The following is a 25516-nucleotide window of genomic DNA, read 5'->3' as shown; positions in this document are numbered from 1 at the left end:
CGGGTCATACTAACCAGGTTACTGCAGTGAATGCAAACTCAAATTTGCTTCCTCAACCTGATTTCTCCCAATAGATTTTGTGTGTGCATGTAAAATATAGTACATTTTTAAGGAAACAGGAGGCAACACTATGTGCCAGCCGAACTCTTTCACTATTGTATAATGACTTTTAACCATCGGGCCTGTGGTTGCCTCTGATCACACTGGAGAAGTAAAACCTGGAAGTCGTGACGCCGAATCGCACTAGCGAGGCACCAATTTTAAAATAACTTCTTCACCAGCAGTGCTTTTAGATCCCACTGAGTTGAAGTGGGCTGCCTGCCAAGGAGTGAAGAAGGTCTCCCTTGACATTCTGCTCTAGGACAAGAATTAAACTCACCTCCCTGTGGTGGTTCTGTGTCCCGGGGTGACGGATCCCCAGCACAGGCTGTGATATGATGGTGGTGTGCGAGTCCTGTCCCCCCACACTCTCATAACTGAGGGAAAACGTCTCTGGCCTAAAGGCTGACCTCATGGAATCCTCCTGGATCTCTCCACCGTCGCCACGACCCAGGCGAAGCGCGGCGCCCATCTTAGGGCTTCCGGCGCTGGTGATCCGACCATAACGTGGACTGGCTACATCACTACCAGATCTACGGCACCAGCACTCACCGAGTCCCGCTGGCACCAGCAGGGAGCCAAGCCCAAGTCAACGGTGCCTTTTACCTCCTCCTTCGCCCCATAGAGTGGCAGTGCTCCATCAGGGAGGATGGAGTGGTGGCTCTGTTTCTGGTGAGCCCAGCTCCACTCAAGCTGAGCTAACCCTGGTCAGTGGTGAACAGGGGCACTGGGGCTCACCCATCGATACCTTCTCCGCCTCCGGATCTACCACTGGATAAAAGGTATGATGTTCTAAGCCTGCAGGGTTTCCCTCTACTGGGTGTGCGCTCAAGCTCGTCCCCGCAGGAGCCTGGGTCCGCTCGCCCAACCTGATCCCTCCCCTCCGTCTCGGTTAGGAGCAGCCACGGGCCGGTGCACCTCCAGGCAGCCCGTGGAACAGCGCATTCCCTCACTGCTGGTTGTTGGGACCTCGATGGTCAGGCACGTGAGGGTGGGCTGCGGCCAGGCCTTCTGCCGCCCTTGAGCCCGCGTCAGGGAGGTTGAGTCCTCCGCCCTCTAGCTGTGTTCACAGCACAACTCCGCCTCCACGCTGGTCCTCCAGGCTGGTACCAACGATTCAAAGAACCACCACTCTGAGGTCCTCAAGCAGGACTTCAGGTCCATGGGGGACTGCCTGCTAGACACGGGGAAGCGACTGATTATTTTTGGCCTGCTTCCCCCGCCGCGTTTTGGTGACGTCACCTGCGACTTAAAGGATACTGCCTGGGGAAAAGCATTGAATTTTGGACTCTGCACAGTAGTGATGGGGCGGTATCAAATACCTGCCAATATACCCTTTCAACCAATGATGAGTAAATCACCACTGTCAATCATAAAGGTTTACTCTGTTTGTATAGCAACAAATAACCAACAAGAAACCAAACGTTTAGGAAAAATTTAAAATTTGAACAAACACTAGCATAAGACCTACCTTAAATGACAAAAAACATCTTTCTTAAAATATGTTTAAGGTGAACTTGGATTTTTTTAGTTTCGCCTGCATCTCCTCTACTACACATGGTGGAGATGGAATTTATTACTAACACTGAAGCCAGCCACCAGGGGGTGATCCAGATGTTTTGGCTTCACTTTCAGGGAGCTGTCAAGTCATCCATCGTTATACACAGCCTATGGTCTGTAGAAGATATTTTTGTAAATCTATATTTGAGAGTTTATCTATTTCTTTAAATAAGTGAAACCTTGTGACCTGCTGATGCTGCTCCTAGAGCCATCCCAGTAAATTCCAAAGGTCAAGTAGGCAGGGTAGATTGGATGTTGCGATGTTACATCTTTGCAGAGGATCACCACAGATAGATGCTTCTGTAGCTCAGGGGTTAGAGTGGTTTGTTGGCTAAATGCAGGGTTAGTGGGTTAAGCCTTGATTAACTCAACAAACTTTAAATTGCTCCCAGTGCATGAATGGGCAAATCAGAGGCAAATTGTGAAGTGCTTTGTCCTACAATGGTTGAGGAGCAAAATATAACACCATCACTATTTACAACCATGATGAAAGGAAGAAATGCATGGTTCAATCCCCACAGCAATATTTCTTTAGTTGAACAACACATTGTATTCCGCATAGCAAAATAGCAAACATGAAATATAAATGACCAATCATTTTAATACCTGTTTAGCCTAATGTGAGGATTAAACTAATCCATGATCTCATTACACTATGCTGTGAAATTAATTGGTGAATGCTCCATATTTTATTAACAGACAAATAAATCCAACAATGCGTGCAGCTTTAAGAGGTTTCTTTTATATAATTATGTGTGATGTATTTCATTACAATGAAAATAAAATCATTGATCCCCTTCCTTCAATATACATAAGAATCAAAAACCCACTAATGAGTCCTTCAAGTTGTGGTATAATGTAGACTATACAATCAATATTTCATAACGAGGAACCATAACAGAGCAAAAACCTTGGGCCTTTCTGTTGACAACAAGCTGTGCATGACTCCAAAGTTTCAAGGAGTTTTTTATTAACTTTAATTTCATTGCAGAGTTAATGGTTATGTGCCAGGAAATGCCAGCATCATTAAAATCGCCCCAAGCATCATTATGGTGTCCACAAACTTGGCAACATTGTTTAAGTGGAGCAGCTCCTGGATCTCTACTTATGATGCCATCAATACAGCGTTGGCTCTGCAGCTTTTGGGGAGAAAAACTATTTGAATGTCAAGTGAGTTGGAACATAAAAAGGTTGAAGCTGTTTAAAAAGATCATTTAGACAATTCTCACTGTTTTGCTTATTTGTGGAACAGATTTCATTGTGGTGGTGTTCATGCTTAGGCCAAAACGTAACTTTTAGTGTAATGCAGTGATCTCTCCACTTGTCTTTGTAACAGTACAATGTGCAAAACTAGCAGCTATCATTCTGCTCTATATTCTCTTCACGTATAGAGGTGGTAGATGCTGCAGTGAAAAAAACAAGAATTCTCTTAGAGAAATGTGAATAAAATCACCCATTCTATGATGATAATATTAATCCAACTTGACAATCTCACCATATTCTGGGGAAAACTAGCTGAATAATACAGTGAGGGTTGTGCACTCACACTTGGTCCAGCACTCATAAAAAAGGCATTTATTTCTATCAGCTTCGGACAAAAAAGTCTGGGGATCGAAAACAAAATATTTCAATGCAGACCGTTTACTTAACATTTATTCTCTCTGATCATGCATGAAGTTAACCAGTTAGATTAAGCATTTTGACTCAAATTATTTGCATCTCAGATATCGATTAATGCCTCCAGTACAAAATGCAGCTGCTTAAACACTAGAGGACAAGATCACATCGGCCCTGTTTTAACCTATCTTCACTGGTTACCAGTGAGTTTAAGAATTGATTTTGAGATTTTCACTTGCACTTCATAGTTCCGATTACTGAATTCATGCAGCTCGGCAAGGGTGACTTTACTGGCTGTTTGTAAGTCACGGCTTAGGTGACCAGGTTTTTGTGGTCAAGACCAGTATGTCCACGAGGGTCCGGTCCATGTAAAGGAAATTACATAATCTGTCCCTGTCTGTGAAGTCGTGGTAGACAATTGGCATGCACCTAAAGAAAAGTGACTGCTCAACTGCTCATGTGTGGAACACGTCCTCCGGGCTGATAGTATAAACAGAACTACCAGGCCCTGTGGTGGTAACAGCTGTCCGTGTACGAGTCCGATTTAGAGGACTGTATAATCAGGAAATCAACTACTAGGCTACATACGATTTGCACACAAAACCAAGGCTAATAACATTAACAAAAAGCCCACTCACACAACTACACAACTACGGTGGCAATGTATGAGGAATCACCACAATAATATTTTTTCGTATTCCTATTTGTGAATAAATGTTTTGCAATTTGAATAATGAATACTGTTGGACAAGATTTTAAAAGACATTTTTGACAACGTATTTTGCACCCTGGTCAGGAGGCCTCAGAACTGGAACTCCCTGCCTGCGGTTCTGAGGCTTGCAGAATCCGATACATGTTTAGAATCACTCCTTAAAACTAATATATTTATTTAAAAAAAAGCTTTTTATGTTTATGAACCAGTCCAACATGTCTTGTGTCTTTAATTGTTTTGCCTTATATTTGTTATTACTTTTGTTTACTCTTTTGTTACTCTTTGTTTTGAAAAGTGCTGTATAAATAAAGCTGCTTCTTCTTCTGAACCAAAATCTTCATGCAAATAATGTCACAGTGCCGTGAAACACATGAAAGGCATGTTTTATAGTGTAATTGGGAAAAGCGTGAATGGATTTACAAAAGGAACGGAAGTAATTATGCTGACCGTTTATCTCTCTTTAATATTTCATAATTGCTGTCTTTATTTGCATATCAAACATTAAAATATGTTCTCCAATTCTAAAGAAAAACAATCGCATTAACACAAGTGGTCCAATTAGGGGCAAGTAGAGGGGAAAGCGCAGGCTGTTGGCGGCCAATTTAAATCTGATTAACAAAGAATTTCATAATCTGGAAACCAGACAGAGTTTATCATAATTGTCATTAAAATAATGGCTTGTTAGGTGTATAAACTATACAAAAGTATAGATATTGTACTGAGGTAGTCACAATGCACTGTATGTAGTATATAATTGAGCTTAAATGCATGTGCCGCCCTCCCGTTTTTCTCTCTAATCCACAAGGAGCAGGTGCTGTACACTAATCCCGCCTTTCAGCTATATTCCAATTACATATTGATGACCTAGCAATGATCACAATTGGACCTGGAGACCAGTGTGTGTGTGTGTGTGTGTGTGTGTGTGTGTGGGGGGGGGTGAGTGAGTGAGTGAGCTAATGAGTGAGTGAGTGAGCGAGTGAGTGAGTGAGCTAGTGAGTGAGCGAGTGAGTGAGTGAGTGAGAGAGAGAGAGAGAGAAAGAGCACATCAGAATATGGAACAGAGAACATGTTTAAACCCTAAATCAGACATCTGCATAAAATGTATCAAAAAAGTGCAACATCTCCCCCACTCTCTCACACTCGCAAACATTCACAGCTCTACAATAACAAAATCAGCCACTTGGGTAGCTCCAGCCAGATTTGCAGAGATGTTTCCTTTCCTTCTAAATTGCAATTATTAGGCAGAACAGAAATGTCCTGATCAGCAAATTTAGAGCCAACTTAATGAGAATAACCATGATATTTTAAATGTTTATTAAAAGTGAAGTTATTTAAGATTGACATGGAAAACTATTACTTTATTAATCTTCAATGCCAACTATTTTGAGGTTAGGAATAGAACACCATCCACCTCTGAGACGCATAGCCCAGACTTGGGAGTCAAGGGTTGGGTTAAGTGCTAAGGATAAGAACAGGGTTAGTGGGGGTTAAACATTTGTGAACCACTGGCAGCACACTGGAACCTGACTAGGGATGGGCAATATATTGAATATCAGTTAACAAGTAAAAGTATATTCATTAGAGCATGCTTCATTAGCCGCACTGAGTCAAAGCAAAGGTTGCATTTACTGCAGTTTGTCATCTCTGGTTACAAAAGATGAGTGGAGTTGACTGAACAATAGCTAACCTGTCTTCAGTTATCAGGCTAACATCAAGAAACATAAAGGAGGGATTAGTTAGTGAGTAGACTTTCAGTTTCTATATTGACTATGTTTAAAGTTATATTTATACAGCTAGGTGGTCAACAGTTAGTGAACTGTGTTCCGATGAAGCAATATGCCTTGTACAGGGTTCATGACTGTTTCACCCCGCTTGGAAAAAGGGTTACAAATGATGCCCTTGCCATTTGTAAAGGGCCTTGCTGAAAAGCCCCATACATCAATGTGCATTCCCGTTGACAACTACTATTGTTTGAAACCAGTGGAATTCAAGACAATGGATGTTCGACGATTCATCATAGTGCTTCATGCTAGGGGGTGTCTAACTGGAGTGTTAGCCCACTGTTGGGATAGCCTCCAGGGAAAGGTTACTGCCTTCCAGGTGCCACTAATGGAATAAAAAAATTGCAGACTTTGCATGTAGGTCTGAGAATGTTCCTTTCTTAATCAGGGACATTTCTCCTAAATATTAATTACACAATTAAATTCAGATCATTGTGCTTATTCTTAACGTTACTTTTAAGTCCAAAAGAAGCATTACAAATCCAAAGACTATTTCTCAGGGCTCTAATCGCTTTCAATATTTTAAGGTTTAAGGGTCTCTACAGGTGCATAAAAAAATAATCATGCATCATATAGTGTGCATGATCAAGACAGCATCGATAACATAAGCTAGATGTTCTGTCTGGAAATATATAGAAGAAAGAAATAGAGAAGTGGACATAATAAAGGGAAAGGCTTAATGTAAAGGAACGAAGCAACAGAGAGGATGGTCCAGCTAATGACCAGCTTTCTGGAGGGAAACACTGTGAGAGATTGAATTAACTTTAAGGAGGGAGGCTAATGAGTCCATGGTGGCCAAGTAAAAAATACTCACATAGGATGGCTCATCTCATTAATTGTTAAAACCTGCTCACACTTAACACTTTGTAGAGCTACCTCCAAGACCTTGAAACACTGGAGAAAAACAAGTAGACAAAGGACCTGGTATTTTGCTTAAGGGGACGGCCTATAATGCTCTTCTATAGTATAGATGAGAAACCTTTAAAATAGAGATGCACCCATCCATTTTTTTCCAATCAAATCGCATACCTATACCTGGGCTGAACGTATCGGCAGATGCCTGATCTGATCCTACTGTAAAATTAATGAACTGTATACCTTGTCATGTGAGTGAAGTCATCATGCTTGACATTAACATTTAGCTTTGTTAAAAAAAAAAAAGGTAACAAATGACCAAGATATAAATGTACCTTATTTTATTTATTATCAAATAAAGTGTAGATTAGCAGCAAAAAGAAATAAAGTAACTGTAACGCTGTGTATGATATTAATAAAAATCGGATCGGAAAGCTGGATCAGTCTCATTCATCTGATATCCAATCTAGCTAATTAGTCAAGATCGGAGGCGATATCCATGCATCTCTACTTTAACACAGACTGCATTGTATTTAGCATCTGTATTTCAGCTCTATCAAATCTTAGCCAGTTGTCATGGGTCTAAAAACAGAAGCACACAGTCAAAACAACTTATGAATAAGACGATGAAAACAAGGAGTTGACAATAGACCAGAGAAAAAGGCTGAAAACACAGCAGAAGTTTTGTGTTACTCCCTTTGTTTGTCTTCATACAGACTCTGGCAGAGTTGTCACTTCACTTTCTATCAGATGAGCTTTGTGTGGTTGTTCGGCGCAAGTTCAGAGATGAGCGTAACGAGGCAAAGACGAAACAAGGATATTGTTTCCTTCTGAAAAGAGTGTACTTTCCATCACATGAATGATTGAGGTCTGAGTACTTTTAACAAGAAATGGACATAAAGTGATGGAGGACTTTTTTGTGTTAGAGTGCCACTCTTTTCCATCACTCACATCACTTTCATCAGTATCTAATTCAAGTAAAGATAGACTATAAAAACATGAAGCGCATGCAAAATTCAAACAAACAAATAATCTCCACACCTGTATGTATTTGAACAGGTATGTACACCGTTTATGTGCTCTATATATTTCCAGACAAAACATCTAGCTTATGTATGCGATATCATAAACCAATATCAGCTTGTGCTGCTAACAAAGTTTTTTATTATCTTTCTTTTACATGGCTTTAAGACTGGTGATGACTGCAGCCTTAATGGGAGGCTTATGATGAAGTTGAGCTTGTCAAATCGCAATGGCTATAAGTTGAACCTGCACTTCTGCTCAGGCCAGTACATCCAATGGACTCTCATTTCATTGGCAAGAGAAATCCAAACATTAAGCAGTTTTATAAATTAATTTAATTCCCATATCTGAGGAGAAAAGAAACACTTATCTCCTGCTCTAAGTTAGTGGGTTACTGTGCCGAAGCAAAGGTGCAAGGGATACCTTTACCACTGGTGAATAGGTTCAATTAAGCATTAAACCACTTGTGGACATTCAGTGAATCCAGGGGGTAATATTTAAGGTCAATCATGCATCGTAGTGGCAAATACGATAACTTGCCCCATTCAAGTGATCGCAGCCTTCCTCAAGGTGCAATGATTTATCAGCATTCAAAGTGAATTTACCTTGGCAGATACACCACATAAAGGAATGCAAAATGCACTCCTTTTTAATAAAGCCCTTCAGCAACATTTGTTTCTGACTTCCTTTATGCTGTTGCTCAATATGCAGAGGGTTAAGAAGATCCTCACACGCTTCAGGCAACAGTTGATACAAATCATGAATTTGCAGAGACAAGATAAAAGCTAGGAGACGGCACGCTCGTTTATGGACACACTGATTTCCCATTGCTGTTGTAGTAAGCTTTCCATCAATGAGAAAATGCATCTCAACCAACCCCCTTCCCCTACCCAGCTGCCCCTATAGATAGAAATCTCTTCAATCTGATTAACTGCTTTTGGATTAAGCTCATAGCCTAAATAAGCGTAGGGGCCTATACGAAACAAGCTCTGTCTTCCCAACAGAGATCCTCTCTGCAATCAAGTTAGACTTTATGTGTTGTGTCTGGCACCTGTCAGTGGGTCTGCAGAAGCAGCAGCTTGGATAAATTAAACATGTTACGCTTCATTTGAGCAAGTGGGTTGCTATCCCCTGGTGACTATCTGCTCCTTTAAAGTAAAAAACAACCAAGAATAAAGCATAGCACGCTGAAATAAAAAAGAAAGAAGCCAGGATGAAGAAAATGGGTTTATTTCACAATGTGGAAGCCAAGCTCTACTGTTTTAACTAAGTCAAATATAATTCCACCCCAAACAATCAATGAAGGTAAAACTGATGATAAAATGTAGTGTCTTGACAGTGTCATCATGGGGAACCCTATACTTTCTTGGCTCTTCTGAGCTATGTTAAATTTGCCAAGGAATACAGGATTTTAAATGTATTAGTTTGTCTATCCTTTCTGACCTCAGTCAAACAAAGCCAGACAGTAGGGTGATTATGTTGTTTGTTTTCCCATTCACTGACATGAATGAATATGAAAGCAAATGCTCAGAAAAGATGGAATCTTATTACGTGTCATTTGTATGGTTTCTGTGTGACAGAAGAGAAGAGATAGAACACATTTAAAAGGATAATTGCTTTGGTAAATAATGGCTGGTTGCCTGTTTTACATTCCATTATGGACAGGATGGGCTCTGGGCAAATTCATCACGATGAGATAAATAAAAGGACTGTGGAGCCAGAAGAGACCCGTATCCCAGGTAAATGAGTGCTTTATGAGGAAGATTAGCGCAAATCCCTCACACACGCATGTGAGCTGAGGGAGGCTTTCAGATGCAGGCTTGGCTACCTCCATATAGCACATTCCCTGGGCAATCGATCAAAGCCCCAAATCACAGCTGCACACACAGGGAGGAAGGAGTAGGTGAGACCGTTTGACAGCCTGAATTGGAGGCTATTGCACTGACGAATGGTGGCCTCATCTCACACAGAGCCCCCCAATCATACTCTTGGGATGCAACTATGCACATAAGGTGTATGCATATGTGAACGCACACTATTTTTTACTAAACAACCACCCACAAAGCAGTGCCCAGAGCACATACCGCAAAGAAGAGGGGCATCTGTGGGATAGTAGTCTGATTGTATAAACAAGCTCTGGGTTCTATCTTCAGTCAGGGCTGGTCATTAAACTCTATTAACCTGCAGAACTGATATCTGCAGGGAGAACTGAGTGAGACAAACACACACCTGCTCCATATAGGAGAATGCATTTCTCATTCCTACAATGAACCTATAGCCCCTCCCCAAGCAGCAGGCAGCACCCCCTATCAAGGTATGCATTTATATACACACATACATGCCCATTAACAATGTGCAGATGTCAAATGCTAAACAAAGAGCCATGAATGTAGAGAGGAAAACTAGAGAGTGCAGAAAAGTGGGTGCAGGTGATGGAGAGGCTTGAAGAAAAAGAAAAAAAAGAAAAAACAAAGAGCAGAATAGTTGCACCTGATCCATTCAAGTACCGTGTGTCTGTCTGCTCTATGCATTGCCTTTACTACTGTAGCACAGGTATACCACAGTAAATACAATCTGCATGAGGAGCACAAAACTCATTAATGGAGCCCCATATAACATCTGTATGCCAAACACCATCTGTATCACACACGCATGCGCCCATGCATGCACGCACGCATGCACGCATGCACGCACGCACGCAGAACAAATATACAAAACTAGAATTTATTTATCTTTGATTCAATATACAATCAAAATGACAATCCAATATCTCTGACAAAACATCTCCCATAACCAACCTGCCCCAAGAGATCATTAGCAGAGAGACTGTGCTCTATTACACTACAACACAAAGCAATCCCAATGAGGAAGTATTGATATGTATTACATTACCAAAGCCACAGAAACAATCCCAACAATGCAATCCAAGACATTTGAGTGCAGAAGCATATTGGAATACAGAAGAGAGTGGTGTAAACTTAAGTGAAGAGAGTAGGTGGGCAACTGTTTGGTACATACCGTTAGGGCTTTCCTCATCAATGGTCACTATGGTTGCAGGGGGGCCTGGCCGGGACAGCTTACACTCTGCATATGCAAAAAGAAAAAGCCAATTGACATAAAAAAAATGTAATCCCTCTGTGCTATACTTAAGCAATTTACTCTGTAATCGCAACAGCCTATTACGCTTCATGGCAGCTTATGAAAATGACTGCATATTGTTTACAGTAAAATACATTTCAGAGGGAGGTATTGTATTTTTTTCACTTCATTATGTTTTTTGATTATGTAACAGATATCCTGTACAAAATAATTGTGAATCCCAGGATCACATGTCAGGTCAGTTCCACTCGAACCACTGGACCAAAATGCTACGCATTGATGCATTCGCATTAAAATTAAAAAGCCTCGGTTTGACGCTCATAACACTCTTCCACTTGTCCACATCCAAATGATCCACGAAAGCCAACTGGTAAACTTTAAATATTTTACTTAAAAAATGCAGGAAAAAATACAGAAAAATAAATTGACATGAAATTAATATGAATCACTTCCAATACAAAAAATGAGTGAGAAAAAGAAGCGAGAGAGCGAAAAGGAGGTCAAAAAACTTTACAGCTCCACTCTCCGCTTGTCCTGACTAACCACAAAGTTAACGTTGCCCACAAAACACTCCCAAGAGTGACATATTAAAGGTGCAGTCTTCGCAAAAAACAAAAATACATCTGTCCACAAATGTTGTATTATCGAAACGTAAACATATTGCTTCATTATAAGCATACCATATGTATAAACTGTGCACTATGTAAATATTCTTATTCTTAATCCTTCTAATGAACTTAAATTATTCTATCAACAAAAAATAACTGCATTTAGGCTCCGACAATTGTAATAATGCAATATATAATAATGCACCAGTTACAGGGGCTATTTTTTTTTTTTCAGTAGAATTACTTTTGATACTTTAAGTACTTTTTGCTGCTAAGACTTCCGTACTTATAATATAATTCTAAATTAAGGATTGATACGCAGTGCTGTCTGAAAATTGCTAAAATACTGACATACAATCACTGAGATTTATAATATTTAATTGGTCTGAGAAAATAAACCACAAAATGTTGTTTCAGTGTATTTTTTGTCATGCCATAAGCTGTCACGATGACATCTTTTTTTTATAGCAGGTGGCATCTATGACTGCTACCACACAAACATCAACAGAAATGGACCGTACAATACTGACACCAGACAAGCAGGATGGTCAAAGCATGTGGCAACAACATAAGCAGAGCACTGAGGAGAGCTGCTTCACAGATGGAGGTTACAGCAGCTAGATGGTATGAACACATGGGACATGGGTAATGGCAGCTTGATAGACAGCACCAGATGGGGTAGCAGAAGAGGTGGAGAGGTGGAGACAGGAAGAAAGGAGGTGTCTAGTGAAGAGGAATAGGTGCTGTGAGGCGATGCGCTCTGCAGCTGACGTGAGGAAAGTTCAGGATTAAATGTCTTTCAACAGGGAAGCGAGAAGGGGAGAGAGAGGTAGAGGGAAATTGAAAATATAGGAATGTAATGAAACAAAAAGGAAAAATGACAACAGATGGTTGCCCTCTTACCCTCATACTGCCAGTCTGAAGGGGTCAGGGGTTAGGAAGGCCAAAAGGGAAGCAGAGCAGAGGCATGGAAGAAAAGAAAAGTATGAAACAGTTGGTTGAGGAACAGCTTTGACATTAGGAAAGGAGAAAAATAACATATTAGAAAATATGGGAAAAGAGAGTTAACTTCAGGAAGGCTATACTGCTGAAGCCTCTGCTAGAGAAATGGTGTATGTTAGTGAACCACACACAGTTTTCACAAAATATGCCAGCTGATCTTTTCTTGCTTCCAGTAACTGCCGGCTGACATTATTCCAGAGAGGCAGAGTCAGTAGGGTGCATTACAAATATGAATCAATTCAAAAACAAGAACACTTTCTGTAAATTCAGGGAGGTATCATGTGTTCTGGAAAAGGAAAACACAGCATGAAGAGCACATGATTCTGTTATTTAGCATGTCTTTCTGCCTCAATCTTGTCAGACACTATATCTCAAGCAGCTTGCCGTCAGGTGGTGTCCACTTACATTACATGTAATCCGAGATAGAGAGAAAGAAAAACACATGGTCAATGACACCACACCAAGTCAGCGTTCTAGGGTTCCACACCCACCTTCTGCTGCCTGACCTCACTTGCCATGCACCTGTTGCCAGCCACATGCATAACAGTGGATAGTTTTCTTATTAAATATGCATGCCCATGAGCCTTCACTAATGTGGTGGTTTAAAAGTGCATTCTAATCAGAGATAAAAATGTGATGTTGCTACATTTTTAATCATGGCTTTTTCCACTGTGCAGATAGACACAATAATTACCAATCAAAAGGCAATGAAAACCTGAGGCTAAAGTATGGAATATTTCATGCAAATCATTGATTGCATTTGCATCTTCTTGTTCTTAATTTAAGTCAGGGATGTGATCTGGACATTTTTTTAAAAGACTTGATATGTACTGCAGAGGCTGACTTCCATGCTGGGCTTGTCATCATTTTCTATAGGTGACTGTTCCTGTGTGAAAATCCTTTCTCAGTTAAAGTTAATTTGTTGGGAAGCATACAGTACACAACCTTTGGTGTTCTAAAATCCTTGGGGATTAATTATCAACACACTCATCTTGCACTGCTCATTCCTAAGGTGAACTCACTGTTGGTTTCTATGGCAATTAGAAAAAATGTGCCCAACTGCTAAAGAAATAAGAAGAGGTGGGTCTCCTTTAATATTGAAAAAATGAACAGAGCAAGTGGGTCACACCACGCAACCAGTGACAAACAACAAGCAACATCAAAATAAGTATGCAAATCTGCTCTGAGAGAATATGCTGTGTGTGAAGTAAAAAGAGTGTGCACATGTGTGCATGCCTGAATGTGTGGAATAAAAGTAACTTGCACTCATTTTAAGAAGCTTTTTAAGGGATCACAGACAGTTTGTGTTCTTAATTTTGCATATGGGTGTTCAGGCACAAATGTGTGTGTGTGTTTACGTGGGCGCACATATGCGTGTGAGCTTTCAATGATAATTGTGAAAGTAGGAGGGAAAGATGTGAAGAGCATGCTTTGAAGACACTAGGCAGAACCAAGCAGAGAAAAAGAATAGTGCCTCCATTAACAGTGCTAATGGGCCTATGTTGCGATCAGTGCACAAACACAAGTGGTTGAATATAAACATAAATTTCACTTCATGTTCACTGGGAAGTTTTGCCAAATTCCCACCTCGTAGCTGCAGGTGACATTTTCTTATGACATTCTACATCAAGTATATTCCCCATTGAGAAGCCTTCTAGAATAATATTTCATTAATAAATTAAAAACAATGGTCATTCAATAAACAAAAAGTGGTCAGACCCCCCTGGATTCTATCAAGATATGCATGGTATGCAAAGTAACGGGTAACAATGAAAATTAGTAAAATGTGTTGTGCCTATCTCATGAAGAAATGTGATTTGGTTGTTAAAAATGGTAACCAGTCAAAAACACTACAGAGGACAAGGGAGGCAGCTAAATGAAAGATATAGATGCCCAGCTCAGGGAGAAGGGGGTATGCAGCATACTTAGACTAACGTCTGTAGCTTTTCATCGAATCTGTTCGTCAAGCGAGGGATTCTGTGTGTTTGTCTGTGTGTGTGTGTTTCTTTGTGTGTGCGTGTGTGCGTGTGTGCGTGTGTGTGTGTGTGTGTGTGTGTGTGTGTGTTTAACAGTAACCATAATGCAATGGTTGTAAAAGGACTGGGCAATGATTTGAAAGTGCTGTAGGCCTTGGTCTTGATACAAACTAACAATACCCTCAGATAATAGACAGATGAAATACAGTTAATAATGTGTCTTTAACTGTAGGAGGTTGGTGCATAAACATAGTTGTGACTTAACCATAATTGGTATTATTCAGCCTTATCAAGGACACAAAAATAATAATAAAAATAAGTTTGAGACGACAAAGACTGGGAGGCAAACCTTAAAATTAAACTAAAAAACGCAAGATCACCTCATATTGAATTGTAGCTGCCAATTTTCAAATCACACTCTGTATGCAGTTTGCTTGGTTGCTAAATACTGCTAGCATAGTTACCAACAGTGGCTGACCACCAATGGGGATGGGAATTAATTTTGACTGACCCTTCTGAACAGATTCAGTCTCTACTGTAACATTAAATGTACAAATAATGTAGTGAGCAGATTGCAAGACAACAGAAAGTACCACTGACTGGAGAGGAAATGCTATATATATATACTGTATATATATATATATATATATATATATATATATATATATATATATTTATTTATTAACTGAATGTAAACAAACTGTCAGCCAATCATGAATAATAAATCTACTGGTATCTGGCAAAATAAAACCCATAACATTAGTCTACCTTTTTGTCTGGCTGTTAACTAGACATATGTATATACAGTATATATGTCAATATATATATATATATATATATGTCAATATATATATATATTAGGGATGTCAGATAATATCGGTGGGCCGATATTATCGGCCGATATTGAGTTAAAAATGTAATATCGGGAATTATCGGTATCGGGTTTTTACAACCGATGTTAGTTCTGTAGGCGTCAGCATTTCCGAGTGTACCTGAATGCAACACGGGCCGTTTACAGGCGCGTGCTTGATGACGTATAACAACAACAACACGCTTCACTCGTAGGTTGCTAACCGTGGCTAACAAGCTTCAGCTCTCCCGGTGCATGAATTGTCCGTGGTTTGGAAGTATTTCCAAGTGTCACCTACTAACAGTATATGTGCGCTTTGCAATGACTGCAAGGCGTCCGTTATGAGAGGAGGAAACAAGGCGTCTTCCTTTAATACATCACATTTGATCACCCACCTCAAGAAGAATCATGCGGAGTTATACGCTACATTTGTGCAGCAATGTGATGGAAAGAAGCAACAGCTGACACCGAGAAAAAACTTTTTCTATCGTTCAGGATGCCGGATTCACCAAACGTGTGGAGTTCCTCGAGCCCCGTTATGTCTGTATAACGCCCAGTCACAAGTATTTCTCAGACCAGTGTTTACCCGAATTGCACAGCATTGTTTACTGTCACGTCGAGAAGGTCATTTCTGGTGCTGTATCCGTTAGATCCAATACAGGTTAGCATGTTGAGCTTGAATGCTAATTTATTGATTGTATTATTTGCCAACTTACGGCTCAGGCGTTACTCAGTCTGGAAAAAGAGGACTATGTTTGTTTACTACTCTGGACTGAAGCTATGCATCTTCCTGGTTGTGATGTTGTCTGTAGTGTGTTTAAGGCAAAATATTCTCTCTAAAAACACAAACAAATAAATGAATGGCACTTTTTTCAATAACTTATTTTGTTCAGACTGTGTTTACATTTGAAAAGCCGTGTTGCATCTATGTATGCATCCAGTGGGGCATCACAATAAAATTAGGCATAATGTGTTAATTCCATAATAGGTGATATGTGATGAATTTTGGTGTAAAAAGGCTGCATATATCGGTATCGGCTGATATCAATATCGGAAATTAAGGGTTGGACAATATCGGAATATCGGATATCGGCAGAAAAGCCAATATCGAGCATCCCTAATATATACTGTATATATATATATATATATATATTAACATTCAGTTTGTATAAAATTAGCTGGTGGTGTAGTGGTTAGCACTGTCGCCTCACAGCGAGAAGGTTCCAGGTTAGGTTAATTGATGACTCTAAAATTGCCAGTAGGTGTGAATGGTTGTCTGTCTCTGTGCGTCTCTATGTGCCCTGCGAGAGACTGGCGTCCTGTCCACGGTGTACCCCCCCTCACGCCCTATGTCAGCTGGGATCGGCTTCAGCCCCCCCGCGACCCCGACAGGGACAAGCGGTTGAAGATGAATGAATGAATGTCTTTTTTTTATGATTGTGTTGCATTAGGTGGCATTTGTAGATCTGAAGGTCCTGTACACATATATTTGTAAATTGGACATGGGCCTTCGAAGATGTAAAGTTTCTGAATTGTCTGTGATGCCCCAGGATGATTCATGATTTATTTTCCCTATACTAGGTATATCTGTATGATATTTAAACACCTGATAGGTTACATCAGGTCTTCAGCAAATTCACAAGCCAAAAAAGTTGAGACAAAAGTAAAGCCCAAATAATTAAGTCCAGATAAATAAGTAGATTGTACTCTGTTTGATGTTGATACTGTATATTGTGCATTACCAAGGGAAGATAACTTCAAAGCCTATCATTTGATTCAGCTTGTTTTTTTATCTCACACAGCAGGATCATTGCAGACTAACTTTGGTATGTTGGCATGCTTCACCAAGCTGGCATCGAATGGAACAACTAAGAGCTCTAGTCATGTGATTATACTCAACAAAGACAACAGCCTCATTATTACACTTTGAACTTGTGTATATTTCTCTAGATTGTATGGCTGTAGTGGCTTTCTCCCAGTCCTCAACCAAAGCTCAACAGGTTTTTGTTTATTACATCTGTGGGAAAAAAATATTTTGAAGGACCGGAAACCTCTGTTCCAGAAAAAAGGATATTCGTTTTGGGTAGGGGTGGGGTGGAGTAAGGGATTTAAAAAGAATAAAAAACAAATGAATAAATAATTTCATCATGAATAGCAAAACAGAGCACTGTACTGTACACTTCAGAAGCTTCATCCAAAGACAATTAAAATCTTCTCATTTGACCTAGGGGTAATTTGCTGTCACCTAAAGAGATCGTCTCACTAATCAAACTAACAATGTTGACTTGAAGCCAAAAACCCTCAATTAGAAAATGATTACTGCTTGTCTCACAGAGGAATCAGGTGGGGAAAAAATGGGTGAAAGCAAGCTTCAATCAATTTGTACAATGCTTATGATTGAACAAATCAACAGTTTTCCTTGCAAAACCTTGGCATTTCAAAAAGGATAAGAGCTGAGCAGACTATGCAAATATGCATTTTCCCTTTTTAACAGCCAGCAACTCTAACACTTATTGAAGTCATAATCACTTTTTCTTTTCTTTCTCCCTTTCTCCTGTTTGGGTAACTCAAATAGATAGGGCTACACAATAATAATCAGGAGTATTCTGATCAATACTGAGATCACAATTATTCATTGATTTTAGGGCCAAAATTGTTTGCATTGATATTATGAGTTATATGAGTTCTGTTTTCACTTCCATGTTGTACTACATTCCTGCTAATGCTAATATTCAACTGGATACTATTTTCTTTGGGTAGGTTTTTGCTTTTCAATTTTTGTTTCACACGCACACACATGCACACGCGCACACGCACGCGCACACGCACACGCACACACACACGCACACACACAGTTTTTTTTTCTATACATACTTCTTTCATCCTACTTTTCAAATAAGAACGGTCCAAGATGCAGACATCCTCCTAAGAAATTCAAATCGTTACAAGGCACCAGGTCTTCGACCGCTCTATCACTGAGGCAGCTGTGAGATGAATTCTGCCCACTGACATTTAGTTTCAAAAGGCAATTTACCTGACACTCGATTCAATAGCATGCACTTTCCTGTAGCTTCATCTGCAAAAGCACCTTTTTAGCAACTGATAAATCAAACTGCTGCTCCCTGGGAGTGGAGATCTCAAATAAACAGACTTGAAAGGACAAAAAACCTAACAAGCAATATGGTCCAGGTGGCTGCACTGTCTCAATCAATTTGGCACACCTTCACAACAAACCTACAAAGGATCAGAGGCATCTGAGATAAATACGAAGCGCAGATCATTTCACATTTACAAACTGCAGCAAAACCTGTTGGCCCTCTCAAGATGTGGGCAGCCACTCATTGAAAATTGTCAAAGCAGGAGAGGGAGTGAAATAGGAAAGAAGCCGAGAGAGATTCTTGAGAAAGGGCAGAGGCAACGAAGAGGAAAGTAGGAACTAATTTCTCATCCTTTAGATGGAAAACTGCCAACTCATCACAAGGTTCCTCTCATCAAAAAACATCTCATACTCTATGCCCATATAACACTTCTGCTCTTTCATATAAATATCATGCCCTATGGGATAATAAGGTGATGTCTATCAGAGCCTATGGAAAGCTCCTCCAGCAAGGTCAGGAAAATCTGGATTTTTTTTTTCTTTGAGCCACAACATCAGTGGTCCACCTGAAGGAGGAATGTCTGCTGACCTCTGGTTTGACAAGCATCTACTTAAAAAAAACTTCAAGGTTGAAGGTTAGAGTTATCACTAATCCCCACACAGGCAGGCAGCCCAGGGCAGGGTCGACAGAGCTAACGGGGACATTGTTTTAATTTCTCAGTTGGGTTGATTGTTTTGCATGGATCCGTATCCAGTGGGGCAGAGGGGCATTATGGGACTAGTCCAGTAGGGCCTGGAAAAGGACTGAGAGACACACAAAGGGCAGCTGTCCAGTCACACACATTGCCAGGTAACGGCTGCTCATGAGCAGACAGCAGGTTAAAACAGATGAGCGGTCTGTGTTATTGAAAGGGGCATTGGGGCCAGTTGTCAACAGCGATTGGCTCACAAAGCTGTGTATTAAAGTTCACATCATATAGTTAAGGTCCCTTCTTCTAAGGACCGCGATATAGTAATGGTATTTGAGATTTTGAGGATTTTATTAACTCTCCCGAAGACCACCAGTCAAAAGCTATATTTACATATGTTCAAGTGTTGTAGTTCGGTGGTTGTTGTTAACATTTTATCCATTGTAACATTAGTACACCATGTGGTAGACAAATGATTTGCAGCTGAATACACTATGATTGTAAATGTTTACTGCCGGTTTACCCAGGTTAGTTGTATTGTGAAGCCTTTATTGTGAATTACCTTACTACTTAAACACACTTAACCAGCTAAATGCATTTCCAAAGCACCTGAATCTAAAAAATAATTTATTTTCTTTATGGTGGAGGGACTGTTGCAGCTTTGATCTCATGCCACTGCACTTATCAGAGACAACATATCTGACGCAGTTACAAACAATTAAGGACAAGAGCAGCTAACAATCCAAGAATTCAAACCCAACTCAAGGCAAAACAATACTTGTGGATCTTTGTCAGTTATGTTTTGTGAACAACTCTTGCACCACACTTGCCTTAATTAGATTTGTTGTTGTCAAAAGTTAAATGTAGTCACTTGAACATTAACGGTAAATGTTTCTTTGTAAACAAAAGCATCTCTGTCACCTGACAGGTGACTCTTATTCTTATATACCTGTTTCTGTTGAAATTGCAAAACTTTCTGTCTTCTTTTACGGTGTAGAAATCCCACACTAGAAGACAGGCTGAACGTGACCATAGACCTGGACTGACGCTGCAGGTCTGCTTAAAAATAAAAGCCAACTCACGTTTGGCAAGTTAAAAGCTTTATTTCCGATGAGATGTTTATCGGCATTAAGACCCTACACATGATACGTGTTAAAAAAAAAAGCATTGCACCGGCCGTTCCATTTATTTCCTATAGAAATCGTGACGATAGCTGATGTAGCAGGACTGTACTGCGTTGTACGACCACTATTACACTGGGCATATAGACAGAGAGGGGTTAGAAACCAATAAATGAGAGCAGTCTATTTCAGGTATGCTATTTTTGCAGCAAAAAGATTTGAAAACTATGAAAATATAATATATATATATAAATAAAACTCACGTTCCCAGCACCCCTGTCCGTCTTACCGTGTCTAAGATTCACAAGAGTTGCAATCACTGCCTCCATCCGTCTATCTCCATCTCTTTCTCACCATTTATCACCCTCTCTCTAACAAATGATTAGAAGTGTGGGTTTCTCTGTGGGGCTCCTTGCCGCAATTGTCTGTATGTACTTAAAGGTCACAAGTGGGGCCGAATATGTTGGTACAAAATGGAAAGAAAAATGAGGGACAGGCAGTGAAGAAAGAAAAAGTCTAGTTTTACTGAAACAGTGCTGAAGAATGTCAAAGACAGATGTGGAAATGAATTATTGCAGCAGCATGTACATTATTGGTGGCTGATTAGAAGAGAGGAGGAGATTACTTTGCTGATGTGTAATCCCTCTGCAGAAGCTCCCCCCTCTTACTCTTCTTCAGACTTCGCTGCCCATCTGTGTATCTCTGTGAGGTTAACCACACAGGCAGAAGGGAAATGGTTGCAATCACACTCCCAGTGCAGCATGTACACGCTCAAGTACTGAGTGTCAGGCTGGACCTATTGGTGCAAACCCTAGCACAGGGCCCAGTCTTACAGAGAGAGACCATCTCCATCCCTTCTTGTGCTGCCCAGAGCCTGATTATAGCCCTTTGGCGGGTAGATTAAAACCCCTTCCCCCTATCACTCTGCTGCTCCCCCACTCCACAGGCTTCTGCTGTAGCCAGACACAGTCTGCACATCTGGCCTTTAATCAGACAATCCCAAAAATAGACAAACAATTGTGGGTCAGAATGGATGTGCAGATGGGAAGAGAGGGAGGCAGGCATAGAGAGGAAAATAGTGTGAGAGGAAGGTAGGCTGATGTCACATGGCAGAAGTGTCCACAGGCATATTAACTAATCCTCACCACATACAATATAAGCGAGCATATTGTGTGTGTGTGTGTGTGTGTGTGTGTGTGTGTGTGTGTGTGTGTGTGTGTGTGTGTGTGTGTGTGTGTGTGTGTGTGTGTGTGTGTGTGTGTGTATGTGTGTGTGTGTGTGCATGCATCTGCCCTACATCTGGATTTAGATGTATGGATAGTAAGCATCTTTCCACTCTGCCGTGCATTGAAGTTTGTCCTTTTGTTAGAATTGGTTACTTAGTAATAGGGAGTCTGCACTCATGAAAAGAGCAGATGTACAGTCAAAAATTAATCTCTCTTGAGAGACTACAGTACAGTGGAGTCAGTCAGATGATGTGTGGTAAGTAGGAAAACAAACATAACATGGCACATGGAAGGGGGGATTAATAATGAAACATGAAAGCAGCAAAGGTGTTAAGAAAAGGAGTTAAGGGACAGAATATTGAGGGAGCACGGGAGAAGAAATAGAGGAGGAAACAGACAAACAGACAGAGAACAGTCGCTCTTGGCTGACCACTATTATTTTAGATGGATCGCACATTATTGTCTTGAAAGATGCAGGAATTCTGAGCTTAATAGTTTTTATATATGTTCTTTTCAACTGTTTCACATGTACTTGTCAGCCTGGTAAAGTAACTAGTAACTGAAGTAATCAGATAAATGTAGTGGCGTAAAAAGTAGAATATTTCCACTGATTTTTTGTGGAGTAGAAGTACAAAGTAGCATGTAAATAAAATACTAAAGTAAAAGAGAAGAGCCTCAAACTTGTACTTTATTCCCATAATGAAGTGTAAACCTCTTGTTAACAGGTTTGTTCATTTAACAAGGATTGTTTTTTGACAAGCTTGTTGCACTTTGAGACCTATGACTAATATTTACCTTTATAAAATAAAGACAATATACTGTATGCACTCCTATGTCGCTGAATTGTTTTACAATATCCTTTAATGTGATGCTTCCAGCCCCTCATTTTGGATCATTTTCGTCAACCGGCCCCAATTCCAAATTAAGCATATAGAATATCTAGAATTAAGAATATATTTCAAGAGATCACTACTTGGACACACTTTTTCAATTAAATCAACTAATTTATAAGTTGAAGAAATCCTAATGTTTCTCAAGATCAGCCTCATTCTCACATTTATTTCATCAGGAGCCTGAAACCCATAATGTCTCCCTCCTTAATTAGATAAGGACTTGAGACACACAGTGACGTGCACTGAAAACTACTGTATGCATCACTCTACATCTCAATGCCATCAATAAAAAAATTTGGGTTGCTATTTTTTATTTGATGGACAGACAACAAACATGTTGACAGAGCAAAAAGCCAAGGATGCCTTGAGGTGGGCAAAGCAGGGAGATTTTTGAAAGAGAAGGTGAGGGATGTGGTGTTGAAAATGCCTGGTCAAACCAGGTTCATCCCTGGGTGACAGCGACTGGCTATGAGAGACCGCATCCGCATTCGCCATTACCCTTCACTCTGATATGCTCAGTCTCACACTCTGCTCCCTTATTACAACTATGACACTGTGGGTCCTTCGCTGGCACACTCTCATCCAATCAGAGCTCATTTGCATGCAGTGTAACTATCACTAATTCCAAGCTGCCCTCCTTTGTAATTATTTCTGTCTGCAACCAGGCAAATTATAGGCTACAGCCAAAGCGACAGTGAGTAGAATGACATCAGCCCTTCATGACGTGATCCCTGGACAATATCGGGACAGTTTATAATCATATCAGTATAGAGGGCTGAGGCCTTATAGTCGACCAAACGTTAGTCGACTAGAAAGGTCATTGGCCAGACCAAATTTCACTGGTCATTTGGTCGTAAAAAAGAATCAGAATAATAAGGCGACATGCTTTGTGCAAGTGGTAAGTATTAAAGCTAATTGAAAGTTTATGTGTTGGTGTAAGTAAATAAGATGTCATTATCGGGTCTCGGACTTTGTTCACAAAGTCTATGGGGTTTTCGATGTGGCGTGGGGTGTTGCCCACCAGTGGTGCCAGAATATTGGCAACATGCTTAGCATTGTTGTAAGTGACCGAGTTTATGCTGCTGACAATGGGCCTGAATGTAGCAGCATCACTTTCAATTTCATAGCAACTAAACTAAGTTTAACATTTTTAATGGTTATATTTAATCCCACCATTAGGTTAAAGGTTACGAAACGATTTAGGTGATGGTTTGATCGTGAAAAAAGTCTGAATGGCTTGAATCATTAAAGGCATGGTTACTCTTGACTTGCCTAAACCTACATGCATGACTCAAGATAGGAATACCCTGGTCTCCTGTGTCACAATCCTGCACTTTAACACAGTATGTTTAAAACACAATGACCTCCTCCCCTAGGCGGTGTTACCTACATTTAGCTCTTCCTACAGAAAAACGTTGCCAAGAAACAGACTCTAGTAAGCACTTATATAATTTCAGTTAAAACGAAATTGGCAAATTAGTCATATAAACGTAATTTCATCATCAGTTCTTGAGTTCCACAGCTGTTGTGTTTTGGGTCAATGGCTTCCTCACTCAACACAACACTTAGCTTTTAATGTGGTCAGAGCCTGGGAGGGAGAATTCATCCAAAAAGAAAACAACATACAAACCCATGACAAAACCATTTCAAATAAAATATTAATTCAAATGATAGTAAGAAGAGATTATAATCATATCCAACATATTTTACATTACGGAGCTTGTCAAGGAAGGCAAAGAGAAGAAAATCTCTTTAAATTGACCTGACTTGTGTGCAATTTTGCCACACAGGGTAATTACTGTAAAGCACGACTCAGTGTATGTGCAGCTTCCCCTCAGCAGCATCTTTAAAGACCTGCCAGTCTTATTCAGCTTGCACCTGCTACAAAGTCAGTGAGTTGAGACTATATATGCTAAGATTCCCGCAGTAGTGTGGGAACTTAAACATGACATTACAAGAAGAATCCTCTTTGCACAATCAGTGAACTGTGTAGGAAGAAAGCTGGATTTACACCCTCTCTCTGACAAATGTCTTTTGACAACATTGTGAAAACTTAAAAAGGGAGGGTAGTAAGAATACTGTCAAAGCAAACGAATTTCCACTGAAGCAATATGCAAGACACCTGAGAGCCTTCTCCACTTCAATGAAATCAAATTTTCTTAACTTTCATTTTAAAGTTCTTCAATTATGTTCTGACTAACAAATCATTTCTTTTGCTGAAGACACACATTTGGACTGTGATGAAAAAGAAAATATCAACACAGAGCAAGTAGCAGAAGTATATAAATATTCCTTTAACTTTCCAGACAGCATTCACATCCCACAATTTTGAACAGATAGAAACTCTTTACAGACCTACAAGATAAAGAATGCGGTGGGAATAAATATAATATATATACATTTGCAAGTTAAGCCCTTGGAACAAGAAAATCATTTTCAAAATACTTCAAAATGACTTTTACTTCTTGTACATTTAGCCATTTAGAACTTGTAAAATTGTTGGTGCACACCTCAGTTTGGCAAATAATAATCTGTGACAATGATGTTATGCTGTTGTTAGAAGGCCTTTCCACCACGCTGGTTCTTTGACAGTGAAAAGAAACATTGCCCTTCCCACATTAAAAGGTTGGTCTTGGCAGTGCAGCTACAGTACAGTTAACTGAAAAAGGGGAGGCCCGAGGGTGTTGGCTGTTCATACCTTCTGTGTCCTGGCCCCAGCTGTGGGTTAGCAAAGTAAGGATTGCCATTCCTGTCCCCAGCCATCTGACGAGCCACCACCCTCGTCGCATCTTCTGTCGTGCCTTATTGCCTGCCAACCTGAAAAAGATAAAAATGTGACAGATTCATTCAATATATCAGAGACTCACAAGCACATCTGCCTACAGCATTACCATTAGGTGATATTTTCAAAGAACACAATCTTGCAATCCAATTTTGCTTACAGTAAAAAACATAATCGACTGTAGTTGTCTGAATCAACAAACGAGTGTATGCAGTTGCATATGGAATACTCTACTGGGAAAAAATCTACTGGATTTTCTAAAATGCATCAATACTTAATCATACGTGAAGATTGAAATGGAGTCACATTTTCTAATTAGAATCGTCTCATGGATTGTGCAGTATATGAAAACGGCATGGATACCAATGTGTATTTTAGGTAAAAACCTTTTCCTGACTTTTCATTGGAGGAGCAAGTAGTACTCATCTGAGAGTAGAGTGTTGTTGTACACTGTCGTTGAAGTGTTTGGCATTCAACCAATGACAACATGATCACTCTTAGGTAGTGCACTCAGATAAACACTGAG

The 25516-nt window shown here is 40.1% G+C and overlaps 1 protein-coding gene across 1 annotated transcript in view; it reads right to left on the bottom strand.

The window, feature by feature from the left end:
- Positions 1-24997, bottom strand: part of LOC310953792 (protocadherin-15-like) — a gene marked incomplete at both ends in the record, with an annotated part of 145297 nt that extends 120300 nt beyond the window's left edge. The window contains 3 exons of the mRNA XM_083922991.1: positions 10666-10731; positions 12258-12272; positions 24907-24997. Coding sequence (XP_083779117.1) covers positions 10666-10731; positions 12258-12272; positions 24907-24997 — 172 coding nt within the window. The remainder of the gene's footprint in view (positions 1-10665; positions 10732-12257; positions 12273-24906) is intronic.
- Between the last annotated feature and the right edge of the window lie 519 nt (positions 24998-25516).

The sequence above is a fragment of the Echiichthys vipera genome (genome assembly GCF_963691815.1).
Source record: "Echiichthys vipera genome assembly, chromosome: 11".
Taxonomy (NCBI): Eukaryota; Metazoa; Chordata; class Actinopteri; order Perciformes; family Trachinidae; genus Echiichthys; species Echiichthys vipera.
The sequence above is the reverse complement of the archived record's forward strand: the minus strand, read 5'-3'. Positions and strand labels throughout refer to the sequence as shown.